This window comes from Trichoderma citrinoviride (genome assembly GCF_003025115.1).
Source record: "Trichoderma citrinoviride strain TUCIM 6016 unplaced genomic scaffold BBK36scaffold_13, whole genome shotgun sequence".
In the NCBI taxonomy this organism is placed as follows: domain Eukaryota; kingdom Fungi; phylum Ascomycota; class Sordariomycetes; order Hypocreales; family Hypocreaceae; genus Trichoderma; species Trichoderma citrinoviride.
Genome location: NW_020194721.1, coordinates 353,500 through 374,362, shown reverse-complemented (window position 1 = coordinate 374,362; position 20,863 = coordinate 353,500). Strand labels below are relative to the sequence as shown.

At 53.4% G+C, this 20,863-nt stretch overlaps 8 protein-coding genes across 8 annotated transcripts; 3 read left to right on the top strand and 5 right to left on the bottom strand.

Moving 5' to 3' along the window:
* Positions 1–913: 913 nt before the first annotated feature.
* Positions 914–1,910, top strand: BBK36DRAFT_1181721 (hypothetical protein; the record flags this gene model as incomplete). The annotated part of the gene is made up of 2 exons (XM_024896261.1): positions 914–919; positions 990–1,910. 2 exons carry the CDS (start codon positions 914–916, stop codon positions 1,908–1,910), a joined length of 927 nt encoding a protein of 308 aa, XP_024746683.1.
* A 98-nt stretch (positions 1,911–2,008) lies between these two features.
* BBK36DRAFT_1181719 (hypothetical protein) lies at positions 2,009–2,710 on the bottom strand (the record flags this gene model as incomplete). The annotated part of the gene is made up of 1 exon (XM_024896260.1): positions 2,009–2,710. The coding sequence occupies one exon, from the start codon at positions 2,708–2,710 to the stop codon at positions 2,012–2,014; it is 699 nt and encodes a 232-aa protein (XP_024746682.1).
* Positions 2,711–3,111: 401 nt separating this feature from the next.
* Positions 3,112–3,841, bottom strand: BBK36DRAFT_1143856 (hypothetical protein; the record flags this gene model as incomplete). Its single annotated transcript, XM_024893627.1, has 2 exons — positions 3,112–3,205; positions 3,258–3,841. 2 exons carry the CDS (start codon positions 3,839–3,841, stop codon positions 3,112–3,114), a joined length of 678 nt encoding a protein of 225 aa, XP_024746681.1.
* A 463-nt stretch (positions 3,842–4,304) lies between these two features.
* Positions 4,305–6,653, bottom strand: BBK36DRAFT_1143855 (glycoside hydrolase family 55 protein; the record flags this gene model as incomplete). Its single annotated transcript, XM_024893626.1, has 2 exons — positions 4,305–4,474; positions 4,541–6,653. The coding sequence occupies 2 exons, from the start codon at positions 6,651–6,653 to the stop codon at positions 4,305–4,307; spliced, it is 2,283 nt and encodes a 760-aa protein (XP_024746680.1).
* Positions 6,654–11,234: 4,581 nt separating this feature from the next.
* Positions 11,235–13,538, bottom strand: BBK36DRAFT_1181712 (hypothetical protein; the record flags this gene model as incomplete). The annotated part of the gene is made up of 3 exons (XM_024896259.1): positions 11,235–12,917; positions 13,011–13,333; positions 13,445–13,538. 3 exons carry the CDS (start codon positions 13,536–13,538, stop codon positions 11,235–11,237), a joined length of 2,100 nt encoding a protein of 699 aa, XP_024746679.1.
* Positions 13,539–16,547: 3,009 nt separating this feature from the next.
* On the top strand, positions 16,548–17,081 carry BBK36DRAFT_1162083 (hypothetical protein; the record flags this gene model as incomplete). The annotated part of the gene is made up of 2 exons (XM_024894417.1): positions 16,548–16,691; positions 16,755–17,081. 2 exons carry the CDS (start codon positions 16,548–16,550, stop codon positions 17,079–17,081), a joined length of 471 nt encoding a protein of 156 aa, XP_024746678.1.
* Positions 17,082–17,137: 56 nt separating this feature from the next.
* On the bottom strand, positions 17,138–18,842 carry BBK36DRAFT_1136299 (MFS general substrate transporter). The gene is made up of 2 exons (XM_024892938.1): positions 18,540–18,842; positions 17,138–18,479 (listed from the first exon to the last, which is right to left on the bottom strand). Exons 1-2 carry the CDS (start codon positions 18,795–18,797, stop codon positions 17,148–17,150), a joined length of 1,590 nt encoding a protein of 529 aa, XP_024746677.1. The 5' UTR covers positions 18,798–18,842; the 3' UTR covers positions 17,138–17,147.
* A 768-nt stretch (positions 18,843–19,610) lies between these two features.
* On the top strand, positions 19,611–20,693 carry BBK36DRAFT_1171597 (adenosine deaminase; the record flags this gene model as incomplete). Its single annotated transcript, XM_024895598.1, has 1 exon — positions 19,611–20,693. The coding sequence occupies one exon, from the start codon at positions 19,611–19,613 to the stop codon at positions 20,691–20,693; it is 1,083 nt and encodes a 360-aa protein (XP_024746676.1).
* Positions 20,694–20,863: the final 170 nt, after the last annotated feature.

The window sequence follows — 20,863 nt, the reverse complement described above, 5'->3', positions numbered from 1 at the left end:
CGGGAATCAGACGGTCGCAGCAGTTTCTGAAAAGCCTGGAGATGGGGACGATATCGCGGTTAGATTGCATGCGGCATCTCAGCCAGCACCTCTGGTAAAGGTTAGCTGTGAAGAGAAAGATGCAGAAGGAGGAGGAAAGAGAGGAAAAGCAAAAGGCTGGCGGGTTACAGACCGAAGGATGATGCGCCTCGTCTGGAAACGGAGACGATAAGGCAAGGTACGGAGCTGTGGTGTCATCGATGGAGCTGCTGTTGGTCGAGCCGGACGCGCTGATTGGCGGCCGGCGGGAGCTTGCCCGAGCTCTGCGGCCCCTACAAAAGTGCCCCCATGCCGCTGTAGCTTTAGCCCTACAGGGCATCTTGGACCGGGGCAGAGCCTTGGAAGATGATGTGAAGCGGATTGAGATGGGGAAGGGTCTGGTATCAGTTAGTAGTAATCTGATATATATGTGAAGAAAGGCCAGTTGATTGGTTTGGTTAATCTGGATGGTAATTCAAGATGATATCTCGAGATAGAGCTAAGTAGCATGTAATCGACAAAGAGAAAGTCCTTGTTCCAGGGTATCACATTCATGGCCTACCTTAACCTGAGATATGTAACAACCTTAGCGCCTGGCCAGCTCAGGTCGCTGTCAATCGGCACTGATACTGGACGTTACCGCTCAACTTCTTCACAGCTCTTGTCCGCGCCCTCTTCCATCTCGACCACCTTCTTCCATCATAATGCCTACAAGTCCAGTCGAGAGAGCGCCCAAAAGGCAGCGCAACCACCTGCTTGCTCCCAAGCAGATGGTAGCCTTCTTTGAAGGCCTGCGATCCCCCGACCCCCTTCTCACAAAGCCCACACCTGCTGGGAAAACAACATCTGCCGACGACACCCACCCCCGCATCAACGGCTGGAGGACAGAATGGCCATGGCCGCGCGAAGACGCTGAGCCTGGCCCGGAGCGGAAGCAAGAGGAGTCCTCGTCTGCCCTCGGCAAGCGGAAGCGAGCAAGCTCTGATTCGTTCGCACCGCCAATCGACCAGGGGCCTCGGGAGGACAAACCCGCCCAGTATCGAGACCAGCAATGCGAGACGCTGCTCGCCATCCATGGCAGCAGCTTCATGGCTCCATCGTCATTGGGCATCGCGACTGAAAGCAGGAAGCTCTGCCAGGTCCTGCTAGAGACGAAGCAGACGATTCCTGAAAAGTCGCTCTTCCACGACGACTTGTTCCAACAGACCTGCCTGAAGCTCCGAAACGCGAGCCACGCTCGGATCATTCGTGACATCTCTCAGCTTATTGTCCCCTCGGCAGAGACTCTTGCAACATACGGAGCCAGGCACCTCGATATCCTCGCAGAGAGTGTCAACGAAGGCTGGAAGTGCTCGTGCGCCGTACCCGGGGTTGCTACTCCACAGCCAGATTACTCGGTTGGATTCCGGTTGGGTGCTTTTTCAGACACACAACGTGCGGTGCTGTCGTGGCTCGTCACGGATTCCTCTCGCCTGTCCTTCTTCAAGGCCACGTCTCATGTGTACCTCCCATTCTTATCCTGCGAAATGGCTTCTCTCGACGTCGCAGATCGTCAAAACGCACACAGCATGACCCTTGCGGTGCAGGGCGTGACATTGCTCTTCTATATTGTAGGACGTGAACACGAGCTCCACCGACAGATTCTCGCCTTTTCTATTTCACACGATGACAGGTCAGTTAGGATATATGGACACTACCCGGTGATAGATGGGAGGGATATAAAGTACTACCGCCATCTCATCAAAGACTTGTCGTTTACCGCAGATGATGGCAGAGAGAAGTGGACTGCATACCAGTTTGTGAAGAACGTCTATGACATATGGATGCCTCAACACTTTGGGAGGATCTGCTCCGTTCTCGATCAGGTACGCGTTATACGGGGCGAAGCTTAGACCCTTGGACGGAGCAAATGAATGCAGACACGATCACATAGCCCAGCCACATGAGCCGCAGTTCGTTATTCGTAACATAGCAAAGCATCGTTATCCAGGGCCTATCTTGAGTTCTCGATATAATAATGCTCTTTCCAGCGGTTGTATTGCGGAGCAGGCGTGTACTCCGATCTCACAGCCCTCAATCCCAAGACACGGCCGGTCAACGCAGCCAGCGATAGCAGCAAGTGAGACACAAGCCAATCCGCCGAGAAGCCGCGCGAAGCCTTTCCCTTCCAGAACCTCGTCGTGCTCAGAATGACAGGATAGTTGTCCAGCGAGTGGAAGACGATGAAGAGGTTAAACGTGATCCAGAAATCGATGATGAGATCCTTGATCTTTGAAGGGAACAAGGCGAACCCAGGCACATTCGTCCCAACAACCTCCCCAGCACTCAAGATTACCCCATTCAAGTTCCAGAAAAACAGCGCCTTTTCGCCATCTTCTGGATACGTCTTTTCAATCACAACGACTTCCTCGCCGTCTAGTTCCGCGCGCTGCCACTCGTGCCAGACATATCGCCTGACGGTTATCTCGGGCTGGTCTGTCTTGCTCGCGGTGATGGTTTGTTCGGTGTCTCCGAGGCGGACTTTTATGCTGCCTTTGATGAGCTTGAGGTATTCGGTGTGGGTTTCGTGCCAGTGGAGGCCGCTTGACCATGTTGATTTGGGGGGAAGCGTGATTGTGACTTGGTTTGGCTGCGTGAGGTTGTAGATGACGGCGTTGGGGAGGCGCCGCTCGATGATGCCCTTTTGGTCCATTTTGCTGATGCTCTCTTGGTGTCGCTCTGAGCAAGCAGACAGTGTTTGCCCTAAGTTCTAATTGCAAGTCGGAAGATTGCTGTATTTAAAGCGCCTCCTCATGCTGAGACAAGATAGACATTCAACTGTGTCTTTTATCTCGAAATGGCATCGGCTGACAAATTCACATGCCCCCCAACTTGGGGCTTTTCTGTCAGCAGCTCCAGTCATGCGACGTGTTTAGATCCCGAGACAACTCGCGAGACGGCATCCAGTCATCTGCTAGAGGTCAACAGTTTGCGCTAGCTATTGGCAGCTACTAGATAGCATTTGAAGCGTTCAACTAGATGGATGGGAATACGGATAGCTACGAGGATTCAGTAACGTTTTTTGTGAGGTGGTTAAGGGTGGTGTTGAGCTATCTATGCCTCAACAGACTTGATTCTGCTTCGCATATATTCTTCAAAAGAAGGATGCACTTCGACTGTCGCCATCCACGGCGTAAACGAGATCAAGCTGCAAACAGTCAGTATAAATGAGCAGGACTGCATAGAACAACGTGACTTACAGCCACTGCCCTGGCGCATCCCCAACCTCCATCCCCCTCTTCCCCGCCAGCCAAACCCAACATTTCCTCACATACTCGGGCTCCAGCAAAAGCACAACCGTCTCCTCATCTTCATCGCCAATCATCAGGATTCGCTCCAGCGGAGGCGACTCGTCAAACTCCTCGCTCGTCAACGATGTCGTCTCCTCAAGAGACGTCACATTTGGCGGGAAAGTGTCCAGCCGCAGCAATCCCAATCCTTCGTCGGCCGCTTGCGTCCACTGCAGCTGCTCCACGCCGCGCAGTGATGGGATCCAGCTGATGCCTGAGAATCCGGTGCCGTTCGTGACGTGAAGGAACTGCTTGTAGTCTTCTGGGAGTGTCGTTTGGAGGGTTGATTCTTGCTGTTGGATTGATTCTTGGGATGCGGGGGTTTTGATGAAGGGGTAGTCGTTTAGGACCTGTTGGGATATGTCGATGCCTTGGGCTCGTTCTTTTACAATGGCTGCGTCGACGGCGGCTCGGATCTGTTTTATGAGATTCACCCAGTGGCGTAAGTCATGGTTTGTAATGTCGTCGAGAGACGAAGCCGCAGTTGTTGCCATGGTCGAAATTGAAGAGTCTGGTAAGACGGAAAGATGATGAAAGATGGAAAAACGACCTCCAATCGCCCAGTCTCTTCCCTTGTCTTATACGGCGGGGAACGGAGATTTGGCTTCACTCTACGGAGTATGATCAACAAGCCGGCAAGTCCGCAGCAGTATCGTGGCATGACCCGTGATTCCTCTATTCAGACATTTACTGTATATTTGATGGGTATATTTGCTGGCTACGATGAGCAACAGCGGAGTCAACGTTGGAACTTGGCTCAGGAAGAGTTCACGTCTTCTGGCGATCAGTCCATGTTTCGCGAGTCTGGTCACAGACGCCTGCTAATAACATTACATGTTGGATAGAGAAGAACATTATATATAATTCATTGGCAAAACTCTAATATGTCCGAATTATGAGAACGTATGGTATATACATTACGGTTCTTCGAAAAGATCCTCTCTGCGCCGTCTATGCTTAAGAGGTGTAGCGACCAATGTCGCCACCAGGGCTCCAGCCTCCAGTGAAGCCGTCCTGGGCATTGATGTCGGTGCCGTTGCCCAAGCGAAGAGCAACCTTGGTGTCCTTGGAGCACATGCCGTACATCTGGAGGTTCGTGGGCGTCGTCTTGATAACGTGCATGTAGTCTATCATATTGTCAGTAAACAAACCCTTTTGCCATGCATTCCGTCTGGAGGAGAACATTGACTTACCCTGGCACTGGTAACCACCAGAAGCACAGCCCTGATATCCGGGACCGCTGAAGAAAGCCCACGAAGCAGACCCAAAGTAGTAAATGTTCGATCCGCCCTGCACATAGTTGGCCAGGCCCATGTGGCAACGAGCAGTGCTGTCGCACCACGAGAAGTCGGGATCTCCCCAGCCCTGGACATCGACGGTCCACGGCGCAGGGGGGACCTGCTGCGTGTTGTCGCCCTGGTCATAGTTGGTCTCGCTCTGCAGGAGGGTCACGACGACGTTGCTGGCAGACTTCAGGTTCAGCTGGTACAGCCACCAGTGCTCGCTGCCGAGGCCGTGCAGCCAGGTTCCCTTGGTGGACTCGACAAGGGCGCCTCCCTTGGCGGCGATGTTGGAGCCGCCGCTGAAGCCCTCGGTGATGTGGTCGGCGACCCAGTTCCAGGTGTTCTCGACGTAGGCGGACGAGTTCTCCGTGAAGTGGAGGCCGATGAAGGCAGCCTGGCATTCGGCGTTGGCCTTGGTGCAGGTGTTGGTCAGGCCGTCCGCGCCACGGGTTCCTCCGACGGTGACGAGGGAGTTGAAGAGCGCGACGTCACCGGGGTTGGAGCCGGCAGCGTTGAATTGGACGATGATAGCACCGGGTAGGACATCGGAGACGGTGAATCGCATGTCCTGGATCTGAGCAACACCGACGTCGCCCTCGTTTCCGACCTGGACGACAGGCTTCGGGTTGGAGGCGTCCTTGAAGTTGTCTCCGCCACCGGAAATCGTCGCCCAAGCTTCACCAACCAGCCTCGAGCCAACGGGGACCACAAGGGTCGAAAGCACGCGGTAGTCGCCAAAGGGGAAGTACGCAATCTTGTTGTTGGAGGCGGCAAACTGCAGCACCTTGTTCAGAGCAGCGGAATCGTCAGTCGAGCCGTCGCCCTTGACGGTCTGGCCGCCGTTCTGGCTGGGGTCCTTGACGTTGACAAAGTCCGTCACCGGGTTCTGCGCAAAGTTGGGCACGACAACGGCCGGGATGCGGCCGCCGGGGGCGACGGCGGCAGGGCGGGCGGTGGTTCCGGTGACGGCGCCGTAGATGGGGTTGCGGTCGACGGTGTTGCCGTAGCTGTAGTTGACGACGTTCTTCGAAGCCCCCAGGGCCGTGGAGCCGCGGAGGACGACGACGTCGGAGTCGGTGTCCTTGGTCAGGTTGTCGATGACGATCGAGGGGTACACGGTGGTGCTGAACGTGACGCCCGAGTTGATCGACTTGGCATCGACGATGCCGATAAAGGGGCTGCCGCCGGTGTTGGACACGCCGGTGCCGACGGTGTCAAAGGTCGGGTTCAGCAGGGAAATGGTGTTTCCGCCGCTGATGAGCATGCCAACCGTGTTTTGGTAGAAGTAGATGCTCTTGTACAGGGCCTGCTGGTGTCCGTTGTGCCAGATACCCGTCTGGCCGTTCTCGATCCGCACATCCGCAAGACCAAGAGTCGATCCTCGACCGAGCTGGATGCCGGTGTGACCCTTTCCACCGCTCGAGGGCGCAAGAACAATCTTGACGTTCTGCAGCTGCGCAGCCTGGGCAACGCCCCAGTACAGGGCAGAAATGCTAGAGGTCCCGCTGACGGCCGTGGTGTCCAGGACGACGTTCTTGATGCCGACGGCAAACGAAAGCTCGCCAGACACGCCCGTGGACGGGTCCTGGCCGTTGATGAGGTAGTCTCCGCTGAAGCCAGCCGCCGCCTTGATCACGGGCGGGTTGGTGGCGTCGCCCATGAGGATCGTGTCGGTGCGCATGTTGAGCGTGTTGGACAGCGTGTAAGTGCCCGGCGGGATGTACACCACCCGGGGCTGCGACGCCAGCCACTCGTTCTGGCGGTTGCCGCTGCCGGCCGAGTCAATGGCCGACTGGAGCGAGGCCGCGTCGCCGGCGTTGGCGGCCACGAAGACGTTGTACGAGTCCGGGCTCGGGGCGTTGGGCGCGTAGCCCTTGTATTGGCCGGTGTGGTCCATGGCGGCGTACCAGAAGGAGGTGCTCGCGTCGAGCTGCGCCTGGACGCGTGTCTGGTTGTGGACGGCGACGGGCGAGGCCGTGACGAGCCCGAGGAGGGCGGCCACGACGGCCAGTGACTTCATCATGGTTTGAAAGGAGTGGAAGACGCGCAAAACGAGAGTTTGTCGTCGGAAGGGAAAGGATACAGAAGAAAGGAATGGATACCGAGACGACGCTCGTGTATTATTAAAGACAAGCGATCAACACCCTGAGTGCTCGCTACGATCACCTAATCGCGTGGATCAAAGAACTATTAGAAAGCGAAGCCCCCAGAACCCATCATCGCCATCTATATAAAGAACATGGTTCATCGCTCAGCTTGCCCTCGTCTTACTTACCGCCTCCCTTCACTGCCATGACTTCTCCTCGCTCAGCCCAGTCGCCATCGTTCATGCCCATCGGCCCGATGGAGACAGCATGCTACTAGCAGCTGTAGCAATTATACTGCTCCAGAGAGCCATCATATTTCCTTTTTCCTTCACGTCCTGCCTATACAGGCTATTATGGAGGCCATCTCCGCAGATCGTCGCAGGAACTTGTTGCTTGTATCCGCTGATCTCTGACAGCAAAATGGGAAGCTTGCCCGTAACGGCAGAGCTCCGTGATGAAACGGGGTCAACAGCAACCGGGTCTGACATAGGGACTTGCTTCAGATGCCTTTTGCCTGCTGCTTTGTGAGCTAATTTCCACAGTTTCATCAAGACTCTTCTCCTTGGGAGATTGGTTCAGCAGTAGGGCTGGAGCATCCCCTCTGTTGCCCGTACTGAATGACTAGGAAGTAAGAACCAAAACAAGCCCTATGATAGTCTCCCCCTGTCTTCAACTCACCGCGTGTGACCCCGATCGGCACTCGGAAGCCCCAATTTGAGCTTCTGGGCTTCTATTGTTAGGCAAGACTAAGCAGCTAGTCGCCGTGCTGATTTATATGACACAGGGGCAGAACCGGCGTTGTTCCTGGACGGCTGGGCCGATAGCTGCCGTTTAGTCACGCTATGCGCCAGCAGATGCTGTTAAAAGACTCCATAGACGTTTGTGAACCCCTGGCTTTGTTTGCTGTGGGCTTGACAAGTGCTGACACGGGGCTAATTATGAGGCTGAGTTTTGCTTGACAGAAGCTCCGTCTTTCATGCTCTGGCTCATGATGACCGGGTGGGGGGGCACCCAGTAGCAGAACCTCGGCGGCGGGATGAGCAGAAAGTTGGCCCTGGGGTCTGGTGTATAAGTACCGGGCCCCCGGGAATGAGGGATAGAAATGCCGGCCTGGATATAATTTTTCCATACCGCTGTTGAAAGGCATCACGTGTGCTCTTGACGTCGGGAGAATTTTCTGTCTTCAGGTCGTCGGGCATAACGTGCGGGTTGAGAGCGTGCGGCTTGAGACTGACAGAAACTCACCGACGAGGGGGTAGTTGAGCATTCTCTGTTGGCTAGACGGCCTGGGGCCGTGTTCCCGTCTCTTTTCCATCAAGCATCCCATGACCCTCCAATTTTAGATGAAGAGCAGGTAGCAAGAAGATGCAAAGAGGAGTCTATGGTAGCATATGTGATGAGAAAAGGCCAAATGACTCGGGACGAGGCGAAATTAACCGTTGACTGAGCGGGGAGTATCGGCCGATAGCTGTGGACCGTCTCCAAGGCTTCGAGGAACTTGCCGAAGCACTCCATCCTACCTACTCGAATGATGATCTAGGTTGCTCCTCAGAACTCCCAAGCGAGCGTCCGTGTTTCGGAATATGCAGCAGAAAGAGGTGCCTCAGAGCGTCGTCCTGCAAATGACGCAATAATAAAGCAATCTACAGAATCTACCCGATCGCAGCATCTCACTGTCGGTATAAACTGGGAGTAGGGTAGTATTCCGTACAAGTGCCAAGCCTGTCCCGCCAACCAGGCGGCCAGGCCAAAGGTGAGAAAAGATCTAAAGTGAATGAGACAAGCGCCCGACTTTGGTGCTTTCTTTCGGCGGGAAGTTTTGTCAGCCCCTTTGTCTCCGAGAGCCAGGAATTGGGTCTTCTGCAGGGTCCTTGTCACATGCCGGTAGTGATATCACTGTAGGAGCCGTTTTCTCACTTTGATGAACGAGAAAAGAAGGTATCATCACTGCACTTTGCATGCGTCGTGCTTGTAAGCGAGGTATGTGAGTTAGAGGTTAGGGCATGGCGAGCTTCGGTAAAGGGTCATGTCCAGTCTTGCACCTATCATTCCCGATCACTCATCACGAGACAATGATACCTTTACTCTAATCAATGCGCTGCTCGTGAGATCTCGAATGTCGACGGCACGAAAAGAAGCCAAAGACAAGCAGTGGATGATTAGTATTCACAGCCTCCTGAAGGGGCGAAGCAAACAAAAGGAGACCGCAGAATCTTGAATTCGTCGTCTTTGATCAGTAAACAACTAATCAACATGGTCAATGCTAATATACTCTCTATATATAATTTGTCGAGCTACCTTGTCCGTTGATGGAAGCTGTGTAATCGCAGATTCGACATGGCAAGCATGCCTTATTTGTATGTATAAGCGCACGCCGGCCTCACGATTCCTCTTTGAGAATCACACCCCTCTATCCTGCGGTTTCTTTTTAAGTCTACCATCACATAATCACGCCATCAAGATACCTACAGATCAGTATTAGGCTCGGAATACTCTCTTTAACAATTGCAAAGACTAACTCTACTCAGCGTTCGGTGCTACTGAAACTGCTTGAGGATTTACTTACCTATGCATGTTGTATCAGGGCTAGTACATACAAGCCGTCCCGACGGAACCTGACTCAAGAGACCAGCGCCGCAAGACGGCGAAGTGCTTTTCTCCGTCATACTCTAATGACATTCATGTTCATGTTTCCCACCTCTTTCTCAATGCAATAAGCCTTCTTCATCTATTACTATATGAGATAATAGGCGCTCCTCAATGAGTAATAATCTCTCAACAAGGCAAAGATGAACATAGTGTGCTTCGTCCAAAGGAACTTCTCACCACTACTGTACCACCCGATCCTTCGTCGTTCATCCCATTGCTAAACCGGGGGGGGACCAAGAGAAAAGGGGAACTGAGCTGGAACCCTATAGTTGCAAAAGCAGCTGGCTATAGGTCAGGCAAACTGATTCCTAATTGCTTACCCTCCCAACAGCTGAATGGTGTGTCGTCGGTTTTGACAAAAAGGGTTCTTTGCAGCCCTACATAGACGCCACGGATCTGCACATGCAGGGTAATATTCCAGCGCCTTGTGGTTAGGCTCGGAAATCCAGTCAAAATCCCGTTTCCTCAAAACAAGCTCAATTGGACAATCATTACTAGTCTATATGTTGTCGGCATGCCCTCATCGGCACATATTCGCAGGCTCTTGTATACTGTATGTACCTATGCTTCTTCTTCATCTCCATACTCGCACTAAGTACAGGTGATGATTGTGCTGGTTCCCATGGTACTAGTTGGATCTCGCAACCACGAATTCCGTGGGACCGGAATCTTGGCTGGACTGTTTGCACGAAAACCGTTCGGATGCATGTCTGCTTGTAGCCTGTTCCGCTTATAGCGCATCGCTATGCCGAATTGTGGTTCCTTGAGCTCGAATGTCGCAGTGCTTACTCCGTGCATGGGGGAAGCAACGTGAGCTAGGACATTATAAAAGTCCGCAATGGCGGCCGCCGATTGATATGGGTGGTTTTCCTTCCCGTCTAGCTTTTCCGGCCTCCGGGTTGTAGGATATCTCCATGTACATAGGTAAGGTAGGCAGCCGACAAGAACATCAAGCTTCCTGATGAGTTGTAAGAGACAAGGCGCCTGGTGATATACCATTATCATCATCTCCTCTATGTACTCCTTACGGAACTCAACTACCGTATCTCCGGCCGCTGCGCAGAACTGCCGGAATGGACAGGCGAAATTTATCAGGCGCATACAGGCCTGATCGGGCAAGTTATGCATGTTTCCCGTACGTACATGCGTCCTCGGTGGTCATGCTTCGTACGCCCTCCGATTCTTAGATTAACACCGTCAAAGCTTTTGGGTAAGACCAGGGTCTGCATGCGTCAAGTAGTAAGGGCCCTTCCATCCCATATCCGTGCATCTCGCACTCCGTTTATAGCCCGAAGTGAATGTCACCCGCGAGAAATGTTCTGCGGAGATAGAACGTGCGAGAAGACATGGCAAGCCAGCGAAGAAGCATGAACGGATAATACTTCCTGGTTTGTAAGATCATGTTTCGTCTTAATAATGTTGGGTATACATCATGCTCCATTGACCCCCCGAGCCATGTGTGTTGATGGTACAGTAAAAGTAGATACACGTAGACAGCGCCCTCCTCTTCATTCTTCATGAGTCTCATTGGCTGCGTCACCCCAACCAGAAAGCGCCGGCTAACCGAGTCCAAAGCAGAAACATGCTCCGAGCAGACAAAATAATAGCGAGAGCCGCGGAGAAAAGTGCCTCAGGGGTTGAATGGTGCACATACATACACAACATGGACTCTCGCCACCGCGGGCCCCTCAATGCCCGAAATCATACCTGACGTGAGTCAGCCTGCTTACTGTTATAGTATACACAAGAGGCCCTGGAGTTTCTTTTCCTCCGTGTATCATGGTGGTATTGCATGTTGCGAGTTGAATCGTGGTTATCTTTTCCATGCGAGATCTGGATAGTTGCTGTAATAGTGTGACGAGTTGACATCAGACGTCTTCCACCAGCCACTGCTGCGTCAGCTCGTCGACATCCGCCGCCGTGCTGGGTCCCATGAAGTCGATGGTCGTCATGAATGTGGCTGAATAGTCAAGGTACAGCTCCGCCCCTGTAGAAGCCAGCTGGTGGCCACACGTATTCTCGTTCTCGCCGTTGTCGTCGGGCATCTGCTGGTCGTTGTCTCCGCCGGGACTGTCGTTACCCCCGTCCTGTGCCGTCTTCCGAGCAATGGAAATGATGCCAAAGTAAGGAATCGTAAAGTGGAACTTGTCGCCCTGCAGCGTCTTGGGATCCTTCTCGATTGCCTGAAGCAGCCGCAACACGTCCCGCGCCTGCAGAGCGACTCTGTCCTCGAACCGCTCGACCGCGGCATCGAGGGCGCCGATGACATCCGCTATGAGACCCCAGTCTCTCTCCCTCCGGCCCGACAGGACCTCGAGCTCGGCAGCGGGCGTCCGGAGAAACATGTTGAAGATGAGGATTACGGCCGCGGTAAACGCCTGGAAGTTGGTCATGCAGCACGAGAACATGCCAAAGGTCGTGCGGAGCGGGAGATACACCTTGATGAGCTGGCGCGCGGCCTTGAGACAGGCAATCCGGCTGTATTCGCTCAGTCGCTCCTCGGCTGCGTCGAGCATAAACGGTAAGTGGTTGGACATTTCGAGCTGGTGATGCCATAGCTGGATGTTGTAGCGGCCGTAGAGCATGTCCATGGCCTCCTCTTGTGTGCCCGAGAGCCTGTCGAAGGGATGCCACCAGGATGAGGGCATCGACGTGGCCAGATTCACAAGCGCATTGTCAATGGTCTGGGTAATGGCCGTACCTGCAGTCGAAGCGCGCTGTTCCCTCTCGATCAAAAGTCCGGCGATGCGGTCGAGATGTGCGAGATAGATGGCGTCTTGTTTCCTCTCGTCCAGGTGCTGCATGAGCTTGAGATTGCTCGGAACAAAGGGCTCGTATGTATCCGCTACTCCGGAAGGAAACCCTAGGATCTGGGATAGATGACGGTCATGGTGGATTATGTGAGGCCACAGGTCGGCCATGTTGGATTCAGCGATGCTTGCGCCTCCGTCAAGGTCGTCGTTGTCGCGTGGCCTGTGCAAATCCATCAACTGCGCAATCGCCATTGCCCTTCGGTTGTTGAGCCACGCCCGTCGAGGTCTGCCCGAGTTGACAAAGTAGATGGAGAGAAGCAGGAGGCACTCGAGGCCTTCTTGCGTGGCAATAATTTCGTCATCGGAGGTAACGAGAGAGATGATTACCGAAGTAAGGGACTGCATGTATTCGTTTCGCGGAGATGGCAACCGAAGCTGCGAGGTGTCGACGTTTTGGGGAAGCTGCTGTAAACATATCACGATGCACATGAGAGCCCTCGCAATGAGCGTGGGATGGCTCGGAGTTGATGATTCGAGCGGCATCATCTTTAGCAGCGAGAACTTGTTCACGTGTCTGAGTGATGGAAGGGGCCGAAGGAGTTGACAGATCCAAGGCGAGCTTTGGCTATCGAGGAGCTCTACTGTGCCACGAGACGGCATCATCTCCAGCAAAAGGCGGGAGACTCTTGTTAGTTTCGGCCACATGGTTGTATCGCTGCGGATGATAGATTGGTTGATATCTGGTGCTGTGGGTGAAGTAGGCGTTGAAGAGACCTCTCCTCCAATCTCTGACATGAACTATAGGGGGATCGGTCAGTATGTAATATGTTCCTAATACAGGATTTGTATAGGCTTTATTCCTACAGATGAGCTTTTGAAGATGGAAATCACGGCCGAGGTTGAAGAAGGATTTGAAATGGTGGAATCCGTGTTGACGACATCGATGCCGGTGCCGTCCTCGGCGGTCTCTGGGCGTCTGGGAGACTCCTTCGCAGGATGAGGAGGATGCGTGCTCGCGGCCTCCATCTGTTGGAGAACCCGCCCCAGCAGGTTCTCCATCCGCATCATCCTCTCCTCCATGCTCTGGTTGCGCGAGGCATCGCTCGCCTCATCTCGGAATCGCTGGCTGACACAGACTAGGTTGTGGGAGATGCACCATATGCAGGTCGCCGGGTTTCCAGGCTGGAACGAGCACCTAATCTTGCGACGTTTGCCTATATACGAGAAGACCCTCTTGTAATTAGGAACTCGGACGGCAGGGGAACGATGGAGACGCAAAAGGGAAAGAGGAAGACGAAGAAGACTTGTGATAGTTCTGGACGTACATTCCCAACAGCTGCGAGTCCCCTTACGGACCCTCCGGAGCTGAGGCGGCGACATGGCAGACTCTGCCTTTTGATGCACCGACGATCGACTCATGATTCAACAAGACCGTGTATAGTATACTCGAGGCGGCGGATGCAGAGGCTCCCCTTTTTGTCTAGAGAGTCGATCAACAACTCGCATAGGAAACGAAACCTTTCTCCCAGCTTCCGGTCTCATGAACCCCGGAACGACTCATCACATTAGACGACTACTAATAAGGCAAGCCCTTAAGGTTCGAACCGGGCTCAAGGGCCCTTCGTATATACCAATCCCCATTACTATCCCACCGGGGGACACACACTAGCGCAAACACACGGAGCCACACACTTCGGCTATGAACTTTTTCTGCGTGAGGCTAAGGGAACACTTCCATTCCTGGGCCTCTGGCGATGCCCCACCGAATTGCTGCGTGAGCAGGGTGAGGGATGCCTGCATCTGGTCCATGAGAGGCTCAACTTGCTTCGTATTACTCGTACTGGCTTATTGTCTATGTAGGTGGCTGCTTAGCTGTACAAACACTAATCGATAGTATTTGTATTACACACATATATAGGATCAACAGGATATGATTGTATCACATAGTTTGTCCCAGGGTAGAAACCGGGAGCCCAGCACTCAACAGGCATCATAATAAGCAACGCACAAGCAAAAAGCTACACGGGAGACGGAAATCGGACTAGTATCCGTTCTCCGCACTGATCCTCATGGAAAAGGGGGGTGAGCGTAGCACGAGGCAAGCAGACGGTGCTGGGCACCCAAGCACCCCTCGCAAGCCTCGGTAAAAGCAACTACGTAGTAGCAATAGCAGTAGTAATACAGGACAAAATACTTCCCGCCTATCTGCAGACAGGCAGCTGGGGCGTTCTCTCATTACAACAGCGAGAGCCTTGTCTAGTTGCATGTGAGAGGGACGGCAGGGTAGTCCGTAGAAATGGCAAGGTCGCCGCATCGGGGACTCGGGGTCCTAGTTCACCTAGCGGGTTTGTCGCCGCCGACTCGCTGGTGCATGGCACGGAGGAGGCCCAATTCCGTCAGACGGCCGAAGCCGAGCGCAGCGGACGAATGTTCCGGCTTGCTTTATCAGAGGAAACTGGGGAAAGGGCAGGGCAGCCCTCGGAGTTTGGAGCCTAGGAGTTGAGCAACCAAGGCAGTTGTTTGGTCATCGTGACCGAATGGTCGGGTTCCTGGCCTCGCTAAAAGAAGCTTCAACTTTCGACCATTCCCGGCGATGCTCCTGCTCCTACACACTCCGTCGATCTGTGTGTGGGGCTATCCCTACCTATCTTTTGAACACTCGAGGCTCGGAGTAATATTCCTGCCTTGTAGCAGTAATATCGGCACTGACCTCCTGCACACCGACTGCCTTATGAGTGGGATGCAGTCGGCCGATAGTATGTGATACTCGGCATATAAGTCCATGTGCCGGCTTCATCGTTCGGCCGCAACCCCTCAGCCCGTCACCGTGGCCAGCTGATATGAAGTATCATGGCAGAGGCTTTATAATCCTAATCGGTTGCTTGTCTCAACATTGCCCCGAGTCCTCTCACATCCACATATGCATGGCCTTTGAAACCACAACTTGTTGTGTAACGTGTCTGTCTTGCTAAGCCCGTGGTATAGTCTAATATATATATATATCGCTCGCGCTTGTAGAATCCTTTCATCCTTCAGATCGACACTAGTCGCCGTCTAAAGCATCCTTCTCCCAAATGTCTTGCGCTGTCCACCGAGTACTTGCAGTAGCTCGCCACAATAAGCGACTGTAGGATCCTCTTGGCTGCCATTGACAGGTTGGGCACCAAAACTCCACGTTGATTGCTTGCTTATGATCGAATAAGATGTTGCTTACGATCGAATAAGATGCTGCCAGCAGACGGCAGACTACAGTAATCGATTTTGGTCATGGTTAAGTGGCGGTTAAGAGGATTCCTCCAGCCTTGTCTGGTGCATGCCCTCCGTGGGGGTCTGGAACTTCAGAAAAGAAGAATCCCTGGCTTACTTTTCTTGGACATGCTTGCATTAGCCTCACATAAACTTGACTTGAATCATTCCATTCCTCCAACTCGCAAGCGGTGCTCCTTGTGTATTAGACGCAGACTAGACGCCAATGTCTAAAAATTCCTTGGTGGGGGAGATGTAAGACGGAAGAGGCGCCTCATTACCTGCCATCCGTACCGGCTAAGAAAAGAAAGGAACAAGGACACAGGTGCCCCGTAGTAGTAGTAATAGCACTTACCAAGCATCTCGCCTTGGGATACGAAGAGTCCCGGAGATGCTGAATTAACTGCGGCTTCAGGCCAAGAGTGGAAAAAAAGCACGAGTCCGATCTTTGTCGGCTTTTGTCCCTTTGGCCCGTCATTTCCGTATCCCGCGGGTACGGAAACCCGCGTACATGTATTCAATGGCCGTTCAAGCGCTGCCCCCCAAGCTTGAACCTGAGCATTACATGTATTCTGCCCGAGAAACACTGCCAGAAGAGGCAACTTACAGCTGCCAGAAGAGGAAAGTTTTGACGATGATACTTGGAGTTGCCCAAAGGAGCAACAGAAGACACAAGATTCCAAACGATTCAACAGGTCTGTTTACTCGCAGCCATCATTGTGATATCACCCGTCGAGCAAAACAACTGACCAATGGGATTTTAAAGTCGTGTTTTGTATACCTATGACAAAGATGCCGTTTTCGTGCAAATGCATTTCCAATGTCATCCATTGCCGTGGTGCCCTTGCTTGGGGAGTTCGGCCGAGCTCGGCCGAATTAGCATAAGGCGCTGAAGGTGCATCAACAGAAGTACAGGTAACTACTATCGATCTTTGGACACTCTTCTGGTTGAGAGCTGTGACGATCATGATCACTTCAATCTTTATTTTGCAGCGTTCTGTGTTCGGCCGAGAGTCGGTTGAAGATCAGGCTGATGAGAGTTGACCATGTAGAAGGAAATGTGTATTTATGGCGTGTGTAGCTGTCAAAGAAACAATGGCAGATCTAAACAATTGACAATAGAGCCTCTTAACCTTTACGATCTTTAATAACCGTATTGCGGTAAGGTATACTCTCAGCAGGATGAGCTCTACACTGTACTTGATCGGCTTCATCAAGCGTCGCCCCGACCTCACCCAAGAGCAATTCTACAACTACTGGCGCAACGTCCACGCCCCCAAGATTGCATACTGGGCCAAGAAACACGGAATCACGGGTTACACGCAGGTAAGCATCTCCATCACACACAATCCTACTTCATTTCAGAGGGGCTCATGTTATGTCACCCAGGTCCACACCTCCAACGTCCTCCGGCAGTCCTTGACTGCAACGCCACTCCCTATTGCCGTCATGGAGTATGACGGCGCGGTGATATGGGAGATTTCGAGCTTGGAGCGCTATATGAGTGCTTTTTCCGATCCTTACTATGTCAATGTGATTGCGCCGGACGAGTACAACTTTCTTGACAAGAGCCAGGAGACGGCTATGGTGACTTTGGGCAGCATTCATCATATTGTTGCCGGGGGAGAAGCTCTCATTGACTTTATTAAAGAGGCGAAACCATTGAACGCAGAGGAGGGGACAGCAGATGATTCCACACATGCGGACAGGGAGTAGACAGAGTTGTTGCATACTTGTATAGCTCTCCTCGAAAATAGCCGATATGAATAACATTGGTCCGACCTACAGTCTATACCGAAAGCCCACCGTCTTCCAGTCCGTCACATCCTCATAGTCCTCAGGCCTCAGCTGAATCTCTGTAATCGCCTCGGCGACATCTTTACCGTCCAGCACATCAGAGACCTTTCCATCAGCCACCGCACCAGCCGAGCCGGCATTACCAACAAAGCCTTCTTCCCTCGTCCGCTTCGCATTGAGCCATTGTAGGTAGCACCTCAGAGTCACCGCAAGAACAATGACGATGGAGTAGCAGATCATGATTGTCTCAAAGGCAGTCTCATAGGTTGGCGCCTCATTTGCGCGAAAGAACTGCGGCCCGGAGATGTTGCCGGCACAATACGCCAGGAAGAGCATGGCCGTGACGGTCATCTTCTTGGTCACGCCGCGATAGTTGGACTGCACGAGAGCCATGTTGAGAGGCATCGCGGCGGGAGCAGGAGAGAGGAGAAAGTAGGCAAAGAGCTGGACTCCATGAGGTACGTTGTCACGGCGGTAGATGACGGCGGAACCCACGACGCACGGGATGAGGACGATGACGATGAGCAGACAGTTGAGCGTGCGGTACCGGCCGGCGAGCCATCCGGCTCCGGCAATGATGCCTGCTGTGATGACCGAATAGGGGATATTGATGAGGGTGGACTGCAGCGAGGTGAAGTTGAAAGACGAGATGATGATGTTGGAGAAGCTCTGAGTGCCGCTGTTGGGGATCTGGCTGACCAGCTCGATGAGGAAGATCAGCCATGTCTTGGGGTCGATGAGACACTCGACCACCTGGTCCCATTTCCAGTGCGCGTTCTCGGTGCGTCCGGTCCCGGCAATGACGGTGCGGTCAGCGGCAATCTGTCGCTCCTCGGGCGTCAGGAACTTGGCCTTGGAGATGCTGTCCGGCAAGAGGAAGAACATGGGGATGCTCCAGAGGAACGTCGCAACGCCAAGGACGATGTACATCCACCGCCACGGATGGACGTTGTCCTCGACGTGGCCCAGCCCAAAGGCAATCAGACTGGAAAGGATGCCGCCGATGGAGTTGCCGGCAAACCACAAGCCCACCCGGATCGGCATCTCGTCGCGCGTGTACCAGGTCGAGGTCAGGAACATAAAGGCCGGCGTGATGGTGGCTTCGGCCATGCCTAGTAGGAACCGGACGGCCATGAGGCCGCCAAAGTTGGTGCATGCCGCCGTCAGGGCGACGACGGCGCCCCAGACGAGGGTGTTGAAGGAGAGGTACTTTGCCGTGGGCAGGCGGGTGATGAGGATGGTGGTGGGATACTCCCAGATGAGGTAGCCAAAGTAGAAGATGCTGCTGACCCAGCTGTACTGCTGTCCGACAAGATGCTACACCAGGGCATTAGATACTTGGAAGCTGTCCGGTCTGGCAATATCACGATATCTTACCGTATCATCGCGCAGGCCAAAGACTGCGGCGCTCGACAGGATGACCTTGTCCATGAAGTTCAACATGTACGTGACAAACAGCAGCGGGATAATCACCCGATCAATCTTCCTCACCACGCGACGCGCAACAGCGGCATCCGGGCCCGTCTCTACACGAGACGCAGCCTCAGCAGGAGAACTCATCTCGCCGTCGGTGTCAATAGAGCGGCCCAGCAACGGCTCAGATTCGCGGGATGCGGACGCATGTTGGCGGCTCATCGAAGGCAGGGCCCCGAACGCGTATTTAACATGCACCCCGGAATGTAGGACCGCAGGGAAATGTCAATTTGCTTCTGCAAGACGGCGCTTCCCCTCACGCTTATCTTGGATTGTTTATCTTGGATGAGACGAACGAGATAGCAGCGAGATATGCGTAGCTGGTAGAAGTGTCATGCACGAGGTTGTTTAGTTGCCCGAGACCGGCCGTTTGCGGAGGGAGAGAATCATTGAATGAGGGGGACTGGGCCCGGCTAAAAGCTTAGGGGAAGCCCACTATCCTGGAGAGAGAAGTCAACCAAATGACTAGAACTGATACTGGTGATGCTCTATTCTAACAAGGTGTTAGCTTTGGCCTTTAGACTTGATAACATGAACATGCTAGTACACGCCAATGATTATACGGAGCATACGAACATGGACTTGTTCGGGACTTGAGCGAAGCCTCAATGTCCTTCTCAAGTTGTCATTGAAGCCCGCCGTCGGATCGCCACTTACAGAGTGCGGAGTACTCGTAGAAGCGTTACCCGCCTACACGGTCTGTGGAGCTCTGGTTTATCATTCTCTTCGCCGAACCTCGTCCTCGAATGCTACCCATTATCTAGATCCAGAGAATTTGCTGTAAAGCTTGGTTACTTTGGGGATAGCACAGGAGTTCGTCGAGGAGTTCCCCGACGCAGGCGAAAAGCATCGCCCAAGCGCAGCGGCGAGGGCTCCAGCACTTCACTCACCTTGCGCCCACCTACATCTTCTCTTCTCACTCCTCTTCGAGTTTCCACGATAACATGGGACTGATATGATAGTACCATCTTCACCATGAATGACCTCACAATCTCCCCCTTCATCGCCTCCCTTCCCAAAGTCGAGCTCCACGTCCACATTGAAGGCACTCTCCAACCATCTCTCCGCTGGAAACTCGCCCAACGCAACAACATCCCGCTGCGCTTCAAGTCCCAGGAATACACCACATACGAACAACTCCTCGACTCCTACAACGTCACCTACAACCACCGCCCCGAGCTTGGCGGGCGCAAGAATGTGCCGACCTTTCTAGAGGCCTATTTCGCGGGCTGCGAGGTCCTGCGCAAAGAAGATGACTTTTACGAGCTGGCCATGGACTATCTGGCGCGGTGCCAGCAGATGAATGTTTGCTATGTCGAGCCCTTCTTCGACATCCAGGCACATACACGCCGGGGTGTGCCTGCGGAGAATGTACTGAATGGCTATCTTCGCGCTCAGCGTGATGGCGCAGCTCAATATGGCGTGCGGTCAAACTGGATATTCTGCTTCATCCGTGACGAGCCAGTCGAGGATGGTGAAGCCGCGTATCTGGAGGCTCTGCCATGGGGCAAGTCTGGACACGGCCTCTTTCATGCAGTTGGTCTTGCCAGCAACGCGTATGAACGGCCTCCGTCGTTGTTCAAAAAGGCCTTTGAGCGCGCCAGGGCAGACGGGCATCACATCACGATGCACTGCGACTTTGGACAAAAGGACACGCACGAACACATCCGCCAGGCCATCTTCGAAGTGCAGACCGAAAGGATCGACCACGGCCTTGATGCGCTCGATCGAGATGAGCTAATAGCAGGCCTCGTGGACCGAAATATTGGCCTGACCCTCTGCCCACACGCGTATCATCGACGGACGGCAACCGAGGTTCTGTTTCCAAAGCTGCGGCAGCTGCTCGACAGGGGCGTCAAGTTTTGTATTAACAGCGATGATCCGGTGTATATGCACGATGTCTGGATCGATGGCAACATGGAAAAGGCGTATCATTACGGGGGGTTTACGAAGCAGGAGATGGTGCAGCTGGCGAGAAATGCGGTCGACATGTGTTGGGCAGATGAGGCGCTGAAGAGAGAGATTTATCATAAGCTGGACCAGGTCGATGTGAGTTGACGTCCGAAAGATAGGAGATGTTATACTGTTACGTGATGGAAATGGAGCACGATTATGAAGCATCCTCGGCTGATCGTGGGGCTGAGCTTTTGGTGTCTCAGAGGTAGAACAGAAGGATGGAAGGATTGATCAGCATGGAATTTACAGAGTCAGGAACACGGCACTGGACT